This window comes from Sarcophilus harrisii, chromosome 5 (genome assembly GCF_902635505.1).
Source record: "Sarcophilus harrisii chromosome 5, mSarHar1.11, whole genome shotgun sequence".
NCBI classification, from domain to species: Eukaryota; Metazoa; Chordata; class Mammalia; order Dasyuromorphia; family Dasyuridae; genus Sarcophilus; species Sarcophilus harrisii.
Window position 1 is genome coordinate 193,420,008 of NC_045430.1, and position 23,992 is coordinate 193,443,999.

The following is a 23,992-nucleotide window of genomic DNA, read 5'->3' on the forward strand; positions in this document are numbered from 1 at the left end:
TGCTCATATAATTCCTGACTTTCCCGTAGATAGATTCCCAAATATTTTATGCTGTCGACAGTTATTTTGAATGGAATTTCTCTTGTATCTCTTGCTGTTGGATTTTGGTGGCAATGTATAAAAATGCTGAGGATTTATGGGGATTTATTTTGTATCCTGAACCCATAGTCTTTTTAACCCAAATCTTTTATCTAGCTAAGTGGTGACTTCAGTTACATGGATTGATGTAACTTGAACATTCTGGCTTCACAGTTCTCAACTTTCTATGTCTTCTATTTTTCCTCTATCTCAGCTCAATGAAGAGATGGAACTTCAGATTTCAATTTTTCATTTTCTTTATCTCATTATAACTGTACTCTCTTCAGAATCTTACATTTAGAATTTGTTCTCTCTGGCCATAATCTCTTTCCATTTCTCCTTCTGCTTTACTTCTAATCCAATTATCCTCTCTCTACCTTGCCTTCTCTCAAATTATTATTCCTGCTCAAGTACATCTCTTTGCATTTAGCCATATTGTTGGCTAATTCATCTAAATAATATCTTTCAATAATATCTTAACTTCCTTGTACTTTTGGAATATACCATTCAATCTTTGCCTGTCCTCAACCTTGAATTATCACTTATTAACTTTTCTGCTTATAGTCCAATGCCACTGAAGGTCAATGATACTTTTATTTTTATAATAAATTTTTATTGATATCGTTTTTGACATCATTGTGGTTTCTTCAGTATTCCCCAACCCACAGAGAACCATGTTATATAACAAGTAGTATTTTTTAAAAGGAATAAATAAGGAAAAACCAACATAAGTGATCAATATATTTCAAAAATCTGAAAATGTGTAATGTAAAACCATTCACCTTGGGAAAAGGGTAGGCTAAAAGAGTCTACTCATATGTTTTCTTTGAGTCATTTTTGTTCTTTATAATTTTGCACCATTTGTGTTTGATTTTTATTTTGAGATTGTATTTATATATATTGTTTATATTCTTATATGATGTATATTTGCATATGTTATGTATTTCTACATATTGTTTTCTTGGCACTGTTTACCTCATATGCATCAGTTCATGTAGATGTTTGCATCTCCATATTTATCACATTTACCATTTTTTACAGCATTGTAATATTCCATTACATTCATGTACTACAATTTGTTTAGTCATTCCCCAATTGATGGACATCTATGTTGTCTCTATTTTTTATCACAAAAAAATGCTCCTCTAAGTATCTGAATATATATGAGGAGCTTAAAAAGTTAATGACCCCTTTGTGGTATATAACCAGTATTGGAATTACTGGGTAAAAGAACATGACATATGACTAACCCTATAATTCCAAATTACTTTCCAAAATATTTGTATTGATTCATATGTGTGTGTGTGTGTGTGTGTGTGTGTGGTGTGTGTGTGTATACAACATACACATGCCTATATATAACATATTTTATGCGTATATGTATATATATATAAAATATATATGGATGTATGTAGGTGTATACTTGTGTATATATGTGTGTGTGTGTGTATGTATATAAATAATATGTGTGTATGTGTCCATCTATTTAAGTTCTTTACTTCTTTAAGGGGTACTTTTTACAAGAATCTATATAATTCTTTTGTGTGTTTTAGTAGATACTTTATGCAGTACAGAGCTATTTGTGATAGGATTTCCCTTTCTATGCCTCTTGGATTTGGCTCTTATATGCAAAAGCAGCTGATTTTTTTTTTTTTTTTGCACAAAGATAATTGGAGTTAAGTGACTTGCCTAGGGTCATACAGCTAGGAAGTGTTAAATGTCAGGTCCTTCTGACTTCAGGGCTAGAGCTCTACCCCACCACAGCTGATTTTTAAGAGTCTCTTTTGTAGTCTTCTACTTTGCTGAAGCTATTATCTTGATTAGTTATATTTGCTGATTGCCTAGGGTTTTCCAAGTACAGCATATATCAGTAGCAAACAGTAGTAGTTTTATCTCTTCATTACCTATGTTTATGTCTTTAATTTCTTTCTTTTATTGATGTTGCTAGCATTTCCAGAATTAAATCAAATAATTATAGGGAAATGAACATCCATGTTTTATTCCCCCATTTATTGAGAAAGATTTTAGTATATCTTCATTGAATATGATGCTTCTTTTTGGTTTTTAGGTAAGCTTCTTCTCATGATATTTTTTAAAAGCCTTTTTATGCCTTTGCTTTTTCCTTTTTATTTTAAGCAAAAATGTCTACTGTATTTTCAGAGGCTGTTTCTGCATCTATCAAGACAATGATGAGGTATAGATGTTTTTGTTTTTAATATGATTAACGATGTTAATTGTTTTTCTAAAGCTGAACCTCCTAGCATCTTTGTTGAATAGCTATTATCTGTTTTACAAGATTTTAATTAAAATTTTTAATTTGATATTTATTAATGATATTGTCCTATAACTTTCCTTCCATGTCTTATATTTTGGTTTAGGGATTAGTACTGTATTTCTCTAATTAAAAAATATTGGCAGAATATTTTGTTTTTCAATTTTTTTGATAATAATGTGTGTAATTTGGGTACCAATTGTCCTTTAAAAATTTAAATTATTTACTCTTTGAATCTATGAAAAACTGGAAAAATTTTTTCTTTGTTAGTTCCTTTACAACTGGTTTTATTTCCTTTTAAAATATTATTTAAGCACTTTATTTGGTTTTCTGTCAATCTGGGCATTTTATGTTTTGGTATTATGGGCCAGAACTTGAAACAAGATACTAAGTGGAATTGAGGAGACAATGGTTAAATCTAGTTTAGCATTGATTTAATCCTACAACAAATAATGGTTTCCTAGTGATATAATGATTGGTGTATATTTACTGTGGAGCATATAAGCTAGAAGCTCTCAAGGCCAGAGAAGACAAGCACACTAGAAGCTCTCAGAGGCTAAGACAGATTCATTCCATCATCCACCTTTGTGGTGGCTGGAGGCTGAAGCACAAACCTTTGAATTTGGAGAGAGCTAGAGGCAAAAGCAGAGAACTGCTTGGACTGGTGGCAGGAGCTCCTCGGAACCAAGGAGAGAGATAGTCCTCTAAGAAAGCTAACCGGGCCCTAAGTGAAAGAGATAAGACTTTGGAAGAGACAATAAAGGATTTGGACTTTAACACCTTGTACTTGTGGTGATTACTGAACTGAAATGAAGGCTGCCTCCAGAGACCTCCAAGAAAACCTCAACAGAGAACATTACATTTTAGAGAGAACATTACATTTTGGAACATATTTTTTTCTATTTCGTTTGTCTACTCAATTTTGTTAACATATTGGGTATAATAGATTTGAGGGTTTTTTATATCTATTGATTTTTTAATTTCAATTTGTTCATTTGTTATTTTGCTGATTTGATTTTTTTTCTTAATCAGATTGAATAAAAGTTTATCAAGATTTACATGTGTTAAATGTGTTATTGCCTTCATAATCCAAGAAGACCAAAATAACATCATGATGTTGAGGTCACTGTACACAGTGTGTCCAGCTGTGACTGATCAAACCCATAAGAGCTCTGAAGGGCTTACCAGGGGTAGGATACAAATAATTCATAAGTTCATTTGGGAATATTTTCCTAATTTGTGCATCTCATGTTTCTTTTGATTTACCTGTAATTTTGCTTTGCTTATACAGCACAGAGCCTTCTTTGATGCCATTCTGGGTGGATGCCAATGTCTTCCATATCTTTAGAGAGAACTTGAGAGTGTCCTTATATCTTTTCTTCTAACACACATGAGAGTGCTTGCCTTGTATGAGTTTTTCTGTAAAACGGTCTTTTAGACATTTTAGACAAATGTACATTCAACTTTCAAATAATATGGCCAGCCCATTAGTATGGTACTCTCTGCAGTAGAGTTTGAATGTCTGGCAATTCACATTAAGAAAAGACTTTGAAAATTTTTATCTTTCTAAGGAATCAGTTTTTAATTTTATTTCTAATTTCTATGTTTTTCATTTTATTTTTCTTCTAATTTTTAATGCTCCTTTTTCTGCTTTTTTTTTTTTTGGCTTTCCATGTTTTCCCAATTACATATTCAGTTCATTATTCTCTGTCTCTCTCCTATTTTGTTAATGTATGTTTGTAGGGATATAAATTTTCCTCTGGGGACTGCTTTTCCTACATCCTAGAAATTTTGATATCTTGTTTCATCATTTAAAAATTTTTACATAATTATTCATTGTTCCTATGATTGGTACTTTAATTCATTAGTTATTTAGGATTTCATTGTTGTCTCCATTCTGTTTTTTTATTTTGTTTATAGTCCCTGAATTGATTCTTTTTATTATACTCTGGTTTGTAAATGGTATATTTATTATTTCTGCCCTTTTAAAAAATATTTTCTTGTAATATCTCTGTGCTAGGGCACAGGGTCAATTTATATAAAAATTCTATGTGGGCTTTTGTAATCTCATTTAAAAATACCCTACATTTTTTAGCTCTATTTTCTATAGCATTTTATTCAACTCTATTTTTCTCTTTATCTTCCTTTTAGACCTAGCTAAAACTGAGAAAGTGACATGAAATCTCAAGACATACTTGTGTTATTGACTACATATTCATTCATCCCAGTTGATATTTCTGTGTGAATTTTGATGGTAAGGTATTTGGAGTATCTAAATTTAATACTGATATTGGTTTGTTGTCTTTCAGTGTGATGTTTCTTGTTTATCCATTTAATGTTTTAAATGTCAGTTTTTGCTTTATTTAATGGCATGCTTAGAACTCCTGCTTCTTTGAATACACTTGATGCATAGTAATTGCTTTTTTTCCAACCATTCATTTTTATTTTGTTATGTCTTTGTTTTTAAATGTATTTTTAATAAGTAAAAGATCATGGAGTTTTGTTATCTGGTTTGTGACTTAAAAAAAATTGGATTGCTTAATTCATTCAAGTTAAAATTTTTGAGTTGATATTTTCCCTCATTTGTCTCATTGTGTTTAGTTTGGTTAGTTTGTTTTTTGTTTCTTTTGCAGAAGCAATTGGGATTAAGTGACTTGCCCAAGGTCACACAGCTAGAATGTGTTAAGTGTCTGAGGTCAAATCTGAACTCAGGTCCTCTGACTTCAGGGCTGGTGCTGTATCCACTGTGCCGCCTAGCTGTTGCCTCATTGTTTTTCTTTAAAAATATTTTTTTCTCCTCTGCTAATGTCAATACAAAATGGTTTCTTAGATAATGTTGCTTAGTCTCTTTCCAGATGGCCTTATTTCCCCTGGCTTCCTTCAGCTTATCTTTGAGCCCCAACTACTCTACTTGTTACTCATTTTCCTGGTTTTACAATTTTGCTTATTGGTTCCTTTTTCTTTCCTGTCTTTATCTAGTTATTTAATTCTTTCTCTATTTTTCCCCTAAGTTCAATAGTCAAATAGAATTTCTCACATCTTTTTCAACTTATTTTGTTCTTAGTTTTTAATTTCTTTAATTTTCTGCTTCATCTTTTTTAAAGCATTGCTTGTTCTCCTTATTCTCTTCATTAATTTCCCTTTCTGACTATTTGACTTTTATGGCCCTTAACATTATTTTTGTGTTTTTTTATTCTCTCTATTCCTCAAGGAATTAAAATATCGAGGCACCTTTTTTCCATTCTTTTTTTTTTTTTTAAATAGCTTGATATTGTCTTGTGCCCTTTTTGCCCTCCTATTACCTTTGTTTCTACTGTGATTCACTATTAGGAATACCAATTCAGACAATGATATTGAAGAGATTGCCTCATTTCTAAGAATCTTCTTAAGCCTCTTCTTATTCATTATTGTGCTTTTCATTATTGACTTTTGCCTCAACATTTCTTCCAACTTTTCTAGTTAACCTTGGGAGTTCCAATTAATTTTCTCTAGAGGCATGATACATGGCCTCTCTCAGCTCCAATTCTTGCAGATAATGCATGCAGGGAGGTGTCTACTCTTCTTTAATAAAATCTCTCTCACTTACACAAACTGATGCTGAGTGAAACGAGCAGGGCCAGGAGATCATTATAGACTTCAACAACAATACTACATGATGATCAATTCTGATGGACCTGGCCATCTTCAGTAATGAGATGAACCAAATCAGTTCCAATGGAGCAGTAATGAACTGAACCAGCTACACCCAGTGAAAGAACTCTGGGAGATGACTAAAAACCATTACATTGAATTCCCAATCCCTATATTTATGCCCACCTGCATTTTTGATTTCCTTCACAAGCTAATTGTACAATATTTCAGAGTCCAGTTCTTTTTGTACAGCAAAATAACGGCTTGGTCATATAAAAAAAAAAAAATCTCTCATCCCAGAGGATTATTCATTAGCATGTCCCACCAATGAAACAATATTTACTTCCCTCTGCTCCACTTTTTCAAACTCTCCAACTGTCTCCTTGCCCATTCTCTTAGGCTTTCTTCTTTCAGAAAGAATAGAGGAATCATCTTCTCTTCATTGTTAGTCTTTGACTCAATTAGGGTGCATACATCACTTGTTCCCTGATTTCTTCTGTCTCCTCTTCTTATGATGCATTTTCCTATTCGGTATTTAGTTTAAAAAATTATTGATTTATCTTAATGTATAAGATTGTCAAGTTTAGTCCATAGTATTTCAAGCCTATTTCTCCACAATTATTTCTATTTGATTCTGCTTTTCCTTTTGTCTCTGAGCACATGTTGGAAAGGAATATCTCAATGGTCCCTCTGTTGTTATCTTACTGTTTTAGTCTTCAGTTTCTGTATTTGTTGACCCTTCTTGTATTTTCAGAGGTGTTGAAGAAGCAGAGAATCTCTTAATGTCTGGTTTTCTATCTAGGAATGTTTCAAGTCCTTATTTTTTACTGAATGTAGGTCTTTTCTCAATTATGTTTAGACTCAGATTTCCAGGTCAGATAACCTTGAGCTTACCTCTTGAACTGCATTGCTCTTCTCACCATATTACTCTATTCCCTTCAGCATTTTCTGGTAGATAAGGAATAGTCTTTTGTTATTAGAATTTCTTTTCCTTTATATTTGAAGGTCTATCTCCTAGTCACTGACAGAATTTATTGTTTCACATCGAAATTTATAAATTTAACCACAAATGTGTGTTAGTTTGCAGTGTATACTCCCTACCTCCACACTCTAAACACCACCCCCCTTCCCCACGATCTATAGATTATTTTAATTGGGACTTTGTTTTCTGTGTTCAGAAGTTCTGGGAAGTTTTGTTTGAGAATGTCTTCCATTATGGGATTCAGGCTTTGTTGATATTGTTGTTCTTGCTATTGAACTTCTTTTCTGAGAGAGCTATAATCTGTATTTCATCTTTAAGCATCCTGCCTTTGAGATAAATGTATTTAGTTTGTATAGAGATTATACTTTTTATTTAAAAAATGTTATTGCTTTTTGCTTCTTCTAGATTGTCCTTTACTTCCATGTATTTGCATTTCCAATCAGTTATCCTCTCATTTGTTTCTTTGGTGAGACTTGACAATATGCATTCAAGTTTTTCTCTTCTGCAAATTACTTCTGCTATGCAGATCAAAATTTTGGTCTCACAATTCTTATTTCTTTTTTTAAGCCACTTATGAACCTCTTGGTAGGAGGGGAGAGAGATACAGAATTGAATTCTGTTCCAAGCCTGTTTGTGTGTCCTATCTCATTCCTTCTTTTTCTTCATTTTTGGATTGAGCATGATTGCATTACACATTGCCATGCTGCCCTTCTCTTATTTAGGTTTTCATGGTACTGAGAAGTAAGAATGAGTCAGGGAGTAAAGTTGAGTCCTGTTGTAAGTAACTGGTATTTGTATAGTTCTGCTGTCTGAAAATGGAGTAAGATGTACTGAGTGAAACACTTTTTAGGGATTAGGGGATTACTGGTTTTCTCTGCTGTGAATTCATTGAGTTTTTACAATCTTTGGGTCCTTGGTATCATAGATCATGAAGAGAGCTGAGATTGCCTTAGCTCTAGTGCATAATTCCTATTTTTGAGAAGTTTGAAAGCTTGTAAAAATGAGAAAAAAAATGTCCTGTATCTTTCTAGTCACATGATCTGGAAGTCTCTCACATTGTTTTAAAAACTGACACACTGAGTGTTTCCACTGCAAATTTGTGATATAATTTCAATTCTCACTGCGTTTTTCTTCCCTGCCTGAATCACAGCCTCAAGTTCTCTTCTAATACACCTTCCATCTTTTCTTTAGAGAATCTTTCCTCTTTGTTGAGAAAATAGGTGACATGCCATCATTTTACTTTTTCCCTATTCCACACTTCAAAAAGTCCATTATCTTTGCCTTTATTTCAATCTTTGAGGAAGAGGTGATCCTTTTCTTTACAAGACTCGACCTGATTCATATTTTAGCCAAAATGGTTTTCTACATATTCTATCTCCCATTTGTATCACCTCAAATGTTGCAGCTTTCCCCTCCCCCTCTTCCTAGAAAACACTTCTTCCTCTCAAAATCTCTTATTTAACTAGGAAATCAAATGTGCCTGCCACCTCCTATGCAAAATCTTTTTTCATCTTCCCAGTTGTTAGTGCTCTTTCTAATTTATCTTTATTTGCTTGAGTCTGTACATGGTTTATAGATTGTCAGCTTCTTATAGGAAAAGATTATTTTATTATTGTGTCCCTAGCTCTTAGTAAAGTGCCTTCTATATACCTAATAAATGTTTTGAACTGAAAGCAAAATAGACAATATGAAGTGCTGAGCAAGCCTTTTTTTTTTTTTTTTTTTTTGGTCACCTCCATCTAGCTTGTAAAAGATGAAATATATTATTTCACAACTGCACTATTGGACTATATCTGTGTACATTCTATTTCTCCATTCCAGTCCTGGGTATGCCATTTTTTAATTTGACAAAACCAGTTTGAAGCAAAGAATAATGTCTTTCTTTAGAATGGTTCAACATTTGGTGGAGTAGGAAGATCTCTGAACTTAAATCACAGCTTTGTTACTACCTATGTGCCATTTAGGCAAGTACTTAGCTTCTCTAAATCTGAATTTCTTAATCTGAAAAATAGGATTCATTTTACTTATATTACCTTCCTCTATAGGGTTGTTGTGAAGATTTGATATGAGAATGTTTATAAAGTGCTCATTAAGCCATTCCCTGACTCTGTGGAACCTCAAGCAGCTCCCAATTTCACTAGTTGCAGTTCTTGTTTATTAGTCTTTCAATTGTTGGGGTATTTCGATTCTTTGTTCTGCTACTTGTGCTCATGAAGTTGGAAGAGACATTACTCCTCGGTGACTGACAGGACTCCCCCTCAAAGAAATTTTTTAAAATGGAAAAAAAAAAGACAGGAGAGAATAAGCTAATTAGTGATGGAACTTTCTGTGCAATTAGTGATTGCTCAGGAATTCTGGGAAGAATGATCTTTTGCTTATTGAACTACAGCTTATGATTATGTTCCAGATAGTATATAGTGGATAGAACACTAGACCTGGAATCAGGAAGAACTGAGCTCAAATGTGCCCTCAGACACATACTAAATGCATAACTGGGCCAGATGTTTAAACTCTGTCTACATTAGTTTCTTCAATGGCAAAACAGAGATAATAACAGCAGAGTTGTTTTGAGGATTGAATGGTATTATATTTGTAAAGTGATTAGTATACTGCCTGGTACATAAAAGGTACTTCATGCTTGTTTCCATTCTTCCTCTCTCCCTTCATTTCTTCTTCCTGAACTCTTTTGTTTATATGGGGAAAATCTACTTTAAAAAATTCTATATGTGGCATACAGATTAATTGTTGGTTTCCCTATCTTTTGTTTTTTTCCCCTAGGATTAAAGTGTTATCTCCCTCCTCTGATCTCATATCACTTGTACTTATATATGCTTAAAGTGTAATTTGTATTAGAATTACCTACGTACTTGTCATCTCTCCACAGTAGATTCAACTCAAGGTTCGGGACACTGCATTATTTAATTTTATGTCATCCATGGTCCCTACAACAGTGTACTGCATTTAGTGGGCACTTAAATGTTTCTTCAATATATGATTGAATGCTAATAACATTATTGAGTGTCAGAAACTTAAGATGAAAAAGAGGTGAATCTTTGCTTTTTCAGTAAATCAGTAAGTTCAAAAAAGGTTATTGAACCCAAGAATAAACAGGGAAGAATTTAATACCTAGCCCATTGAACATTCAAAGAATTTTTTATTTTGAGCTGTTCAATTACTTGAGAATTCAGGTAAAGCTTTTATTTGGCAGGGAGATTGTGGAGTAAAGTTACCAAATATTGAGTGAGCCTATGAAGAGGGAAATCATTCACTGTTCCCTTCCAAGCCTTTGTGACAACGGATGGTGTGGACTATCTTCTTCTCTGGGAAGGGTATAAGGAAAAAGGAAAGAAGAGAAGTTCTTAGCTTTAATTTCTGTGCCTTCAGTTCTCTTCCTCCTAATGCCTGGGCTTGAAGAGACCTGTGTCTGTTTACTATTTGAGTTCATGGTCTGAGGAAGACTTCTACACTAAACAATCACACTGTGATAGACTTTACCATCTGGCCAGAAACCAGATCTGAAATTGTAACAGCCAATAGTCTTGCAATTTATTTGGGGAACCAGTGCAAATTTGTGCTATGGATCCCAGATAAAATGTAAGCATCATTTCTTTGTACTCATCCAGTAAGTAAGGTGCCACTTTATTCATATATATTCTCTTTTCACATACATAATTTTATAAACATGGCTTGCATAATCTTTGGTTTGTTAATTGTAATGATAGAATCTCATTTATCTGGTGACCTCAATTATCCTTTATCTAGCTGGAGATCTGAAAGTGTGGGGAGAAAAAAAGGATTCAACATACACATATATACATATGTACATAAAATATATTCTGCTCATACCTCAGCTGTGCTCTCAGGACTTGTCATATCTTTTAAAAATTCTTAATTTGTACATAATTCAAACAAACTTGGCTATCTGGTTCTATTTCTCAATTATTATAGTGTTAGCTCTCAATAATTTAAAGTGGAAACTGGGTGAAGTTAAAAAAAAATAGGAGTTCTTGAAAAAAGTGTTTGAAAAATACACTTTTTCATTGTAACTAGGTCAATGAAGCAGTCGTGAGTAAAGCCTCTCATGGGGCAGAAATACAGCTCTTTTCTATAGGATCACTCATTGAATGATAACTGCTCTAATGAGATTTTTAGTTGAAGATGCAAGCTTGAGGTCAATATGACAACAATCTTCATATGGAACTGGCATATGACAAATTTTCATGAATATTCATTTAAACACACTAAGCATTTGTGAATAAATATTTTTATTTGACAGTGACATTTGACAATTGCTTTTCAGCAGTAAATGCTACTGTGTAAAAACTTTCATTGAAGATCATTCTTATTGATTTTGAGGGCTGAATTGTGAGCCAGTTCACTCTTTCAGAATCTTCACTGGGCAGGCCTGCTGCTCTTCCCACTGCCCCTTCTGAACTGAAAAGAGGGCAAGTACTAGCACCCACAGCAGAAAGCTATGATTCTTTTTCTTAGAAAAATTAAATTCCTACCACAAAATGAGCTAAGCAGCTGCTCTTAGATGTTTGTATATTAATGCTCAGTTAAATACTATAGTGATATCTGTGGATGATGAGGAAATAAGAAGTATTATCTCCCTATAGAAGAAACTTTAACAACTTTTCAGTACATCAGGCTTGTGATCTGAGATGAGGTAATCATAGTTTAGATTTGCTCACATATTTTTAAGAGACTGCTGAACTTAAGCTTCTTGGAACTTGGACATAACTTTCATTTAAAGACCAAAATTGTTCCCTAGGAGGGTGAGAAGTCCTCTCCCCCCACCTTTTTTGTTCCTATTCATCTTTCCTATTAAAAGTCTGTCAAAAATCATATTACTAACTGCAATTTGAATATTTTGAATAGAAATCCTAATAGGATAATGGATTTTCATAGATTAAAAAGCTGGATGTCAGCAAGGAATGATTAAAGTTAGTAAGATAGTCTCCCATGAAAGACAATATTTTCTATGGTAACATTTCCCAGTTCTCCGTCTTCTTGCCAATGACTTGGAGAATTCTGATTTAATTTTTAGTTGTTTGTCAGTTGTAACCGACTATGATCTCATTTGGAGTGTTCTTGGCAAAGATACTGGAGTGGTTTGCTATTTCCTAAACTATCTCATTATACAGATGAAGAAACTGAAGTGGGGGGAATAAGTGATTTGTCCAGGGTCCCACAGCTGGTAAAGTGTTTGAGATCAAATATCATCTCAGGAAGATGAGTCTTACTGACTTTGTGTGCATCTAGTTGGCAGTTATGATTTAGTACTTTAGATCACTGAATTTTGTTCCATTTTTATGGATAGTAATGAGGATAATAATGATAGTAATGAGCACTTATAAATGATTTGAGAAAAATGAAATAATAGGTTTTTGCAAGAAGCATAAAACGCAAAGTTCTGCTTTTTAAGACTTTGCAACTTAGTCCAGTGTGTTAAGTGGGAAGCAGACAATAGTAATAGAGCCTTTGTTGGAGGCTCAGGGGTAGGACCTGAAAGTTTCCTGAGGAATTTTTTGGGAGCTTCAAAATAAGACTGTTGTTGGGAAAATAAGCAGAAGGGCTTGGTGAATTTTAGAAATGACTGATTCAAATTATTTTTCTAAACAAATTAATTGGCTTTGATAACATAACTAGCTATTAATTTTTCCTTCTGTTCAAAAAAATTAGACTCTCTCCTTTAAAATGTTATATCCCACATTACATGAAAACAATGATTAAAAAAACAAAAATAACCAAAAAGAAAAAAACAAAAAACAAAACCCTAGCCCTCATTCCCCTTCATGGTTTATATTACTGTTCTCTAATCCAGATGTGGGCTTTCTGTTTTTCAGTCATGAGCAGATTAGGTAAGGCAGGGATGGAATTTGAAATGTCATTTTCTGTATTCATTTTTGATGCCCATGGTCCAGATGAGTGGATGGTCTGTTTCCACAGTCACAATTCCAGACCCATCATAGGTATTTGAAGTGCTGACTAGGGTTCCAAACATGAGCACATCATTGGCTGTAAGTAAAGGATAAAAGGAAAAGGAGTTAAATATAATTTATTTTTATATTATATAATTATAATATAACGGCTAATATTTGTATAGTTTTGTTACATACATTATCTCATTTAATTATCATTACCCTTTTGTTGATCAGTTGCTTCCTGACCCCCATTGGGAGTTTTGTTGACAAAGATACTGGAGTGGTCTGCCATTCCTTTCTCTAGCTCATTTTACAGATGAGGAAATTGAGGCAAACAGGGTTAAGTTACTTGGTCAGAGCCATACAGTTAATATCTGAGGCTGGATTTGAACTCAAGAATATGAATGTTCCTTATTCCTGGCCCATTCTATCCATCATGAAGAAGCCTATGAAGTAAGTACTAAAAGGAATTAAACTTATTTTTGCAGATGAGGAAACCATGTTTCAGAAAGGTTAATGTAATTCAGTATTTATTAAACACCTTCTATGCACTAGGCACTGTGTGTACTGGGGGCTAGAGAGACAAAGGCAAAAATGAAAATAATTTCTGCCTTCCAAGAGCATATATTCTACTTTGGGGAAACAACATGCATGCAAATGAGTACATAGTTATAAATTATGCAAAAAAATACACATTGATTTGGTATGGTGCAGGGAAAAATCACTAATGAGACTCAGCAAATGACTTGTATGGAATGTGTTTTCAGCAGTGGAGCTTCAGCTTGAGGGGAGGTAGATATTCTAAGAAATAGAAGTGAGAAAAGACAGCTTGGGCAAAGGCATGAAGGCACATGATAAAATACCATGTATGGAGGACAGTACCTTGTTTAGACACACAGTCTAAGTGTTAGTAAATGTTAGTGATTAATATGAACTCAGTTCCATCCTGATATCAAGTCTACTTGTTACCAACTGTCTTTCAATTAGTCATTCTAATAATGGGTAACTTTTTATAAGTCCTTTTAAAATGGTGTTAAATTAAACAGGAAGTGTCAGACTTAATACCAACGTAAATGCCATGACAGGAAATTTTTTTGATTTCATAAAACAGTTATTAATCAAAGTCACATAAGTAAGATTCATGAAAACCTCTAGCAATCTGATGAAGTCTGTGGATTCCTTCTCAGAAGAATGTAATAAATGTATACATGTAAGTGTGTAAAATAAAATTCATAGCCTTACAAAGAAAACCAATTATATTGAAATATAGCTTATCAAAATACTAAGAAAAAAAAATTCAGACTTAAGGTTAAGAATCCCTGCCTGATAGTAAATAGGTTGTACCTAGATAAAAACGAACTCTAAAATATTTCTCCTAATTGAAATTTTTAGTCACTCAGGCTCATTAACATGGAGTTGTCATTGACTCTTTCCTCTCTCTCACAATAAGATTCCTAAAATTTATAGATTTTAAGTTTTACTTAATGTTTTAAGGTTACTTTACTAATATTTTATTTTAGCTTACAACAAACCTGAGAGGTAGAAAGTAGGTTCGTTATTGATCCCATTTCATAGATGATAAACCTAAGACAGAGGTTAAGTGATTTATCCAAAAGGCACATAGCTAGTAAATATCTGAGGCTGGATTTGAATTTGGATCATCTTAATTTTAGGTCCTATATACTCTTTTATATCATCCACCTGTCCTCTTTCACTCAGTTTGCCTAAATATCAGTGAGATTCTGAAGTGGTGAAACTGAGATAGAGGGAAGACGGTACTCTCTAAAGAAATAAGGACATTAACAATAGTGGAAGTTTAGGAGAAAGAGGTGAAGTTTGAGTAGAGGTAAGTGTTCAATAGACAATTGAGAAGACCTACTCAGGGTAGGTAACATGAAGGACTGAATAAATAAATCTGGTGATTAACCCATGAGAGCTTCACCAAGGAAGAATTTGGAGCAGGAAAAATGAGGATCCTTTGAAAGAACATTTTTATTGCAAGCATCAAAATGCCATAAAATAGCCTCACAAATAATTTTAAAAATTTAAATCTATCAAAATTATTCTAGGTCTTTCCCTGTATTTACTTACCTGTGTTAATATCAATAATCTTTGATTTGTATCCACACCAATTGCCATAAAATCACAGAACTAATAACTGAGCCCCCACTTTCTTTTTAAATATTTTTGTGAGCATTTTTAACATTACTGCAAAAGGAAATTATCTAGAACCTGGTCTAAGATTCAAATAACTCAAATGATAATAGTGCTGTTCTGCTCCTGGGTTGGCTGTTGTTAAGTGGCCCCTTAATGGCAAAGTGGATAGAACACTGGTTCTAAAATCAGGAAGACTCATCATTCTGAGTTCAAATTGGACTTCAGACATTTGTTAGCTGGGCAAGTCACTTAACCCTCCTTGCCCTAATCCACTGGAGAAGGCAAAGGCAAACTATCCCACTGTCTTTGTCAAGAAAACCCTATGGACAATATGGTCCATAGAGTCACAAAGAGTCATATATGATTGAACAAGCAGCAAAAGGGGATAATAAACAGAAAAGGTACATATATTTATTAAATTGTTCTTTATAAGCAAATAATCAGTGAATAGTTATATATTAGGCCTATTCTGTATTCTAAAAGAAGTTAAACAGCTTTAAGATCTTATTTATTCACTCTGAAGCAGACAAGCATTCCATGGTCTTGCTTTTACACTGCTGACTTGCTTATTAGGTTTGGATTACTTTCTTCTCAAACCTGTGACAAATCTTAAGTACTTAGATTTAATAAAATCTTTACGTTAAAAACTTGGTGCTTTGAGTTTTTTACTTAGATGGTTAACTGAGTCAGTAAGAGGTATGAAGGAGCTCCAGTAGCTTTCAAGAAAACCTAAATGGGTTTTTGAGTTTTTTTACTTTGCCTTGTTCAGACTGTCTCTGAATTATAGCATTTTGCTATGGGTATCACATTTAGGAGAGATACAAGAAAGATGAGAAAGGCATTCAGGATGGTGCAAGGCCTAGAATATGTTATATCAAGACTGGAGGATATTTAGCTTGGAGAAGAAATGACATGGAAGGAAGGATAGCATGTGGTGGCTTTCTTCAAACATTTAAAGAGATGTTGTGTTAAAGTTGAATTAGATTTGTTTAGCTAGACTCCAAGGGTCAAAAGTGAGTAATGAATGCTATTTACGTAAGTGGAAGAGAGGAAGATCTTGCTTTGTGATGAAGTGGCTGAGAGTACTTGACTCAGAATCAGGAAGATCTGATTTCAGATTCACTCTCAGTCAATGGCAAGTTTTGTGACTTCGAGCAAGTCATGTGGTAGCCTCTCTCAGCCTCATTTAGCTCAAATTTAAAAGTGCAAAATGGGAATCATAACATCTACTTCACAGGGTTGTTGTAAGGATCAAATGATAAGGAAAACTTTAAGGATTATATAAATGTCACTCATTTTAGCTCAAATTTCTTAATAATAAGAATGATTCAGAGATGAAAGGAGCTACCAAAAGGGTAGATCAAACTTCGAGATTTATTCTTCAATTGTTTCTAACTCTTTGTGACTCCATTTGGGTTTTCTTGGTAAAGCTACCGAATTGGTCTGCCATTTCCCTCTCCAGCTCATTTTATAGATGAGGAAACTGAAACAAGCAGGGTTAATTTATTTTCTCAGGGTCCTCTAGCTAATAAGTGTCTCAGGATAAATTTGAACACGGGAAAAGGAGACTTCCTGACTCTGGGCTTGGTACTCTATCTGCTGAGAGGTGGTTAGGCATAGGTTGGGCTGGTTGTTCCATTAGGACTCTTCTAAGCCAGAAATTCTGTATGAAGTTAAAATAATTTTCCCAAACCTCTAAAACTATATGTAGTTCATACAGCAAGAATACCTCTGCCATCAAAATCTCTAGGAGAAGAAACTATTATATATAATGTGTATTTCATTTATATTATTTTATATAATGTTTATATAGTTTACATATGAGAAAAATATTTTGGAAACATGCTTGGAACATATAGAAATAACACATTAAGGTATGAAAAGCACTTTATAATCTCATCTGATTTTCAAAATATACCTGTGAGGTAAATACAACATATTCTTATCTTTATCATCATCATCACTTGAATCAAAACATCCTCCATTTTCTATTTCAATTCATTTTTCCATTGTAGTCACTTAAGTTCTTTGTTTCCCCTTCTTCAGCTCCTCAATTATTGTTTCTACACTCTTAGGAGAGTTAGAATTTAAACAGGAGAGTAGAAAGAGAAAAGTAAGAATTAATGCTCTTCTATTCCAGACCACACCTTCTTTTTCAATTTCAGTGCCTCTTCTAGGAAGGGAGAAAAGCTAACACTTGCAAGTTCTCCTGAAGCTAGGTTTTTATATTTTCCTTAGGCATATATATATATATATATATATATATATATATATATATATATATATCTCAAATTGTAAACATTCTTTGCCCCTTTTCCAATATTCTATCATAGCTCTGAGATTTCAGTTAACTGATTTGAAAAGTAAAATTAAAGTAAAAAATCTTTGATTTCTAAATTTCAATCTTTGAACTACATAATGAAATAGAAATCTCACCTTATTATTTTTTAAAATATGTAACCAATGCTCTTATTGGATAGTTAAATATCTGTGAACCTGTGACAAACTGGTGAGAATCCTGGTACTGATATTACAAAGCTTAGTTCTGCTACATACCATCTGTATGTCCTAAGACAAATCATTCTCAGCCTTGTTAAAATTGGAGATTAGCATTTAGAGTGGAAGGAAACAGATCACTTAATCTAAACTGGATAATCTTTTAACTAGCCAACTGAACTTATTTCTTCTATGTGGGCCATGGCAACAGCATGTTACTTTGATGACAGCAGTTTAGTAAGACTGTTTGGGATCTTGGAGTTTTGGGTACCATGTTTCATTTAGAAAGGATGGGTTGGAGAAGTCCTAAAGGTATTTAACTAGGATGGTGTGGAGATTCAAAACTATGTCTTTGACATAGTCCCTTACCAGGGACCAGACAGGAGGGTTAGATCAGTGAAGAGAAACAGAGTTACAGATAGTTTTATAAAAGACTGAAACTTATTCTTAGCCCCAGAAAATGGAATTGAGACCATTGCACATAATTGATGGGAAGGCAAATTTCACCAGAAGTAAAGAAAAACTTCATGGCAATATAAATTGTCAAAAAAAGAAAGAAAAGAAACATGAATTATTCATCATTGGAGGTCTCCAATTATAGTCAGATCATGGATCAATGATTGTAAAGGATTTTCTGCTTCTGGCAAAGTTTAGACTAGATGACTTTTGTAGCTCCTAGCATCTTTGAGATGCTTATTACTCTCACAACTTAATATCAGTCAGCTTGGAAGGCCATTGTCATCTATTCAAAACCAGTAGAAACCTCCCTACATTTAAATGTTTTAATAAATAATTGGCTGATTTTCATTGTGCAGTGGTAGTTGTTTGGTTTATGGATACAGATTATAAAATATTATTATGTTTTGGCATAATGTCAAAGAAAAATATTAACCATTACTTATATGGCTTGAAAGCTTATAACTCCTAAATTAGAATAGTGAATTGCACAAAGTAGATGGCCATTAAATGTGTACTGACTAAATTCTTAGATGGTACAATAGAGAATTTGTTGAACTCTTGGGGGTCAGGAGACACCAACTACAGTTAGTACACTTAGTTACAGGAAGTTTGCAACTTTCCCTATTGCAGTTTCAATATATTTTGGGTTGACATAAGAAATTAAGTGGGAATTTCAGGGGAGTTTTGCAGAAACCTCAGAAGAAATGCAATGGCCAGCAGACTACACAGAAATAGTTTAGAAACTCAGAAAAGCATACAACATGTAGAATATAATATCGATATATTTTATCTTTTAGTACTATTTTAACAATATATTTTAATAATAATTCAGACTTCTACGATATGATGCTTTGAAAAATCTGGCAGAAAAAAATTGCCAGACCAAAAAATTTTACAGGAAATTTCTGGATTGAGGGACAGTAAGTAAGATGTGGAAGGTATAACTGTAGTGATGTAACCCAGGGAGAGCCAATTAATCTCTTTAGATATCAGTTTCCTCATCTGCAAATCAAAATAGATATACTAGTTGGCTTCTACAGTCTCTTCCATTTCTAAATATTTAATTTTCTGATAAAGAAGTTTAGCATGAGAGAAAGAATAATGAACTTGAATATGGAGCTATAGGTTCAGGCTTTCACTACTATCATGTGGTTGAAATTGGGGAAGTAATAACCTCACTGAAAATCAGTTTTCTTATTTATGAAATAAGAGAATTAGAACAAATGAGTTCTAATGTCTTTTTTCAACTTTTAAATCTTAAAAGTATTATAAAAGGAAAGCTGATCATTTATTATTCTCTTCTATGCCACTAGAGGGAGTGTTTTACCTTTTTTGGAAATTTACCTAAAGAAACCATAATAAATAAAGAGATGTTTAAAACAATGAAATGTCAATTCATGATCCATTAAAGAAAGCAATTTTTCTATGCAACCAACTTCTTAACCAGTGTGATTAAGAAGACACGTAATATAGAACTAATAACAATATAGGTAGAACCCCATTTAAATTCATGCCATCACCAATGTGGATTTAATCATTGAAATCTTCAGAGTGGATGATAGATTTAAAAAGGGAGTCAAAGAAAGAGCCCAATGTAGGGTGACAGGATGGAAAGGGATAATCCAGAAATGATGACCAAGGAATCATTATATATTTGGGAGGAGAGGTTAACAAGGGTGGCCAATGGTATCAAAAGATTTGGAGGGATCCAAAAGCGTGAGAACTAAGGAAAAGACTGGGATTTAGTTCAGCAGAATCTGAAAGGGATAAATTTATTGAATTTATAATAAATATAAATTTATTTATTATATAATTTTATTAAAGAAATTTAAAGAACAGAGTTGAGATGACGTGGGTGAACCTTTCTAGGATTTTAGTTACAAAAGAGAGACAATTAATTATTAATAACAAAATAATAACAAGGGAACAGTAGGGTCAAGAATAAACTTTTTTTAAGGAAGAGGAAGAGAATTTGCAAATCTTCAGGGAAGAAAGAAACTGAAGATGAGAAGAAAAAAAAAAAAGGAATCTTGAGTACAAAATGCCAAAGGGAATCTGAAGAAATAGAATCAAGGAGTGTATACAGTAGGGATGTATACAACCAGGGATGTTTTTGATTTTTCAGTAGATTAATGAGATGGAGAGGAGTGAAGGAGGCTATGTGAGGAAGTCAGGAGGAAAAATAGGAGTTGCTGTATAAGCAGTAAGAGCTCAGTAGTGATTGTTATTGTTTGTCAGGTCTGATTCTTCATGGTTTCATTTGGGGTTTTCTTGATAAAAGTATTAGAGTGGTTTTTCCATTAGCTTCTCCAGCTCACTTTGTGGATGAGGAAACAGAGGCAAAAATGGGCCAAGTGGCTTGCTTAGTGTCACACAGAAAGTAAATATTTGAGGTCAGATTTGAACTCAGGAAAATTTCTTCCTGACTTCAGCTCCAACACTCGATGCAGTGAATCACCTAACTCCTAATGGAGATTATATAATAAATTTGTAGTGGGACCAATCTGCATGATTTTGTGAAATAGTCTTTATAAAATGTGATGGTGTCAAAATATTTTATGAAAAGAAAGAGGAAGTTTTACATTGATTTTTTTCTTGATAAAAATGCTTTGTATGCTTATAGCTTGTGACCTGCAGTTAGATTTGAATAAATTGACCAGATGTCTCAATTTGGTGGACAGGTGTCAATGAAATGCAAATTCAGGTTGATTAGCTCATTAATCTACTACTACAGATTAGTCAAAGGATTGGAGCATATCTTTTCTTAAGGCCAGCTCTGTGGTGTAGGAAAATTTCAGATTGCAAGATTTAAGCATCTTTGAACCACTTTATATTACTGTTGTCATGTGATAAATTATCATTAGTACATAAAGCAAATTTCCAGCCATCTTTCTAGATATTTCCTTTATGGAACAGAGAGTTTAAAGAGGCTGTTAGGAAATACTCCTTACCAAAAATGGAAATAAAAGTAAATGTATATATTTATGTACATACATACATACATACATAAAATAGATAAGTAGGTAGATAAAGGGCAACTAAAACAAGAACTCATTGATGTTACCTTCAGAGGCCAGAGTGGACTTTTGGAAAGCTGAAAGCTAAGAAGAATTAGAATGGGAGAATACTCTCTAGTTTTATAGGAGTATGACTTATTTGGGGAAGTGTAGGACACAGGAATGGAAATTATAGTTTACACTCTTGCTATACTTATGCAACCCATGGTTGAAAATATAGAAGGACAGAAAAGGTTTAGATAAATTTCAGGTGCTTAATGGATTATAAGGAACAAGTAGGATTTTGGCTTAGCCTTGAACCTAGCTCATATGATATTAAGTCTAGTGTTTTTTGTTTGCTTTGTTTTGTTTTTTTGCTATCCTACACTGATACTCTATTCTGAAATTTTATTTTAGCTTCAGTTTAACATTCTGTCTCTATGAATTTGGATGCTATGCTCTCACTTAAGTCATTTGAGAGAATACCATAGCAGGAGATAGGACATATTTACTTGCTGAGTATTAACTCTATCATTGGGTAGATTCTGATATCCTATTTAAGTGTTTCGTTTTGGGCATATCTGAAGCTTCTGTGGCGATCATATTGATCTTATTCCTGAGATCCTTAAGACAATTAAAAGTTAAGTTTATGAGTTATGGTTCCAGACCTCAAAGTTTAGAGACTGATGAACACCTGAACAAGTTAAGAAAATAGCAGATTATGGTAAGTGTCAGGAGTAATGTGGCATAGGGAATGGAATGCTCGATTTAGAATCCCAAAGATTTGGGTTCAATATTTGTCTTTGACATTATAACTGTGTGACTCTGAGTAAGTTCCTTATCTTCTATTTATCAAAAGTCATTCCTATGACATCTATTAAATCATAAACACAGTACAGAATTCCTACATGGAAAATTCTTCATGCTGATAAAATTACAGCTCTTCCATATAAAAGATTCATGTATGATAAATGCGAAATGAGTAATATAGGAAATGGATGAAATAGAAATTTAGGGGAAAGAAAGAGAACTTTGTTGTAGGAAGGCTCCATTCATATAGAATGTATCTGATCTGGGTTTTTTTAATGGATAAATATAATTTGTATGGGTATAGTGAAGAATATAAGGCAACTATTCATACCTTTTCTTTTTGATAAAGAACCTGTCTGGGTTGTCATAGATGAATAGGCAATTTTCAAAACAACAACAAACTCAAACTACAAACAACTATATGAAAGAATGCTCTAAATTGATGAGAGATGAAAATTAAACCAACACTGATGATTTATCTGACACCCATCAGATTGGCAAAGATGAAAATGACAAATGTTGTGGAGACTGCAGGAAAGCAGAAACATTAATGTATTGTTGTTAGAACTTGGTAAAATGGTCCAACCATTCTAGTAAACAACATAACTTTTGATACACCCACATTCATTTAACTATACCCTTTGCTGTAGAGGATATCCTAAAAAAATTAAAAGGGGGAAAAAAGGATCCATATATATAAAAAAAAATTGTTGTTGTTCAGTCATTTTTCAATTATGTTCAACTTTCTATGACTCCCTTTGGGGTTTTCTTGTCATAGATACTGGTTTGCCATTTTCTTCAGCTCATTTTACAGATGAGGAAACTGAGAAAAATAGGGTTAAGTGATTTGCACAGGGTCACATAGCATATAAGTATATGAACCCAGACTTGAACTCAGAAAGATGAGTCTTCCTGACTCCAGGCCTAGCACATAATTCACTGTGCCACCTGGCTGCCCTTTATTGTAGTAGTCTTATTATAAGTAGAGAATTGGAGATAAAGAAGGGGTCTAAAAATTAGACATAATTAGACAAATTCTAGAATAGGAATATTATGGGATAGCATAAGAAATAATAAATATGAAGAATTAAGAGAAACCAGAAGATTTGTGTGAATTGATGCATAATAAAATGAGCAAAACTCAGAATGATTTACATAATGACCATATTATTGTTATGAAAAAAGAATGCTGAAAAGCTTTGGAACATTGACGAGTGCAATGACCAATCATAATTTCACAGACTAATTGCAGAGAAATGATGCACTAGAGATGACAAATGAGATGACCAAAGATCTCTGTTTAGATAAGGAAGGAATTCACAGGCTTCTCCCTGGCTCAGATCTAGAATACACAGTAAGAGCTGTGCACATGTATGGATGACTATGAGAAAACATCAGAGCAAGTAGGGAGGCTGGCACTACCAGTACAGGATGGTACAGCAGCCTCTGTAAAAATGATCAGAGTTTCCAAGATACAGAGAAAAGACCATATATATAAGCTGGACCACAGCAATGGAAAGTTAGGACAAACCCTTTTGTGAAAAGTTCCTCCACACAAGAAATGTAACACTAGCATAATTTTAATTCTCCAAGTCATATATACACATTTATAATAATCTCCTCTGACTTGAAATATAGGAAGTGTATGATACTGTCCTGGAGGAAACAATACATGCCTTTAAAAAAGAGCAGAGTGTCAGTAAATATTTATAGTAATAAATTTGGATTAAGGCACTTTCTTGAGGCATTAATTCTAGCTACTTTTCCTTTCTGAAAGAAAGATTGGGGTATCTTGCTTGACAATCTATTCTGTTCTACCAGACAGAAAACTGTAAGTGGTGACCCAAAGACTTTCCATAGAATTTGAAGTTTAACTATATTAGCTCATTGAAAGTTTGGTGTTTGTAGAATGGGAGTGGGCAGGCAGCTTCCTATAGGAAATTTGCCCAATCTTCATTATTCTTTGGGGATGGAGGTGGGGGTATTGAAGACTGGCAGAAACCACAATGAATTCAAATTATGTGCAAGTTGCAGGAATATCTTGTGAAAACTGAGCCTTCTGGCAATTGAAATAAGTAGTTTCAATGGAGTGGGGAAAAGATACGATAAATCTTCCTCTGAAGGTATTATTTTTCTCTCAGTGATCATTCATCTATAACCATGTTACAATATTTTAAAAAATTCC

General features: G+C 33.4%; 1 protein-coding gene across 2 annotated transcripts in view; it reads right to left on the minus strand.

Annotated features, from left to right (window-relative positions):
- Window positions 1–11,210: 11,210 nt before the first annotated feature.
- Window positions 11,211–23,992, minus strand: part of TPK1 (thiamin pyrophosphokinase 1) — a 506,842-nt gene continuing 494,060 nt past the window's right edge. For both annotated transcript variants that reach the window (XM_031939305.1, XM_031939306.1), the window contains one exon: window positions 11,211–12,983. In XM_031939305.1, the coding sequence (XP_031795165.1) occupies window positions 12,853–12,983 (131 nt within the window). In that variant the 3' untranslated portion in view covers window positions 11,211–12,852. The remainder of the gene's footprint in view (window positions 12,984–23,992) is intronic.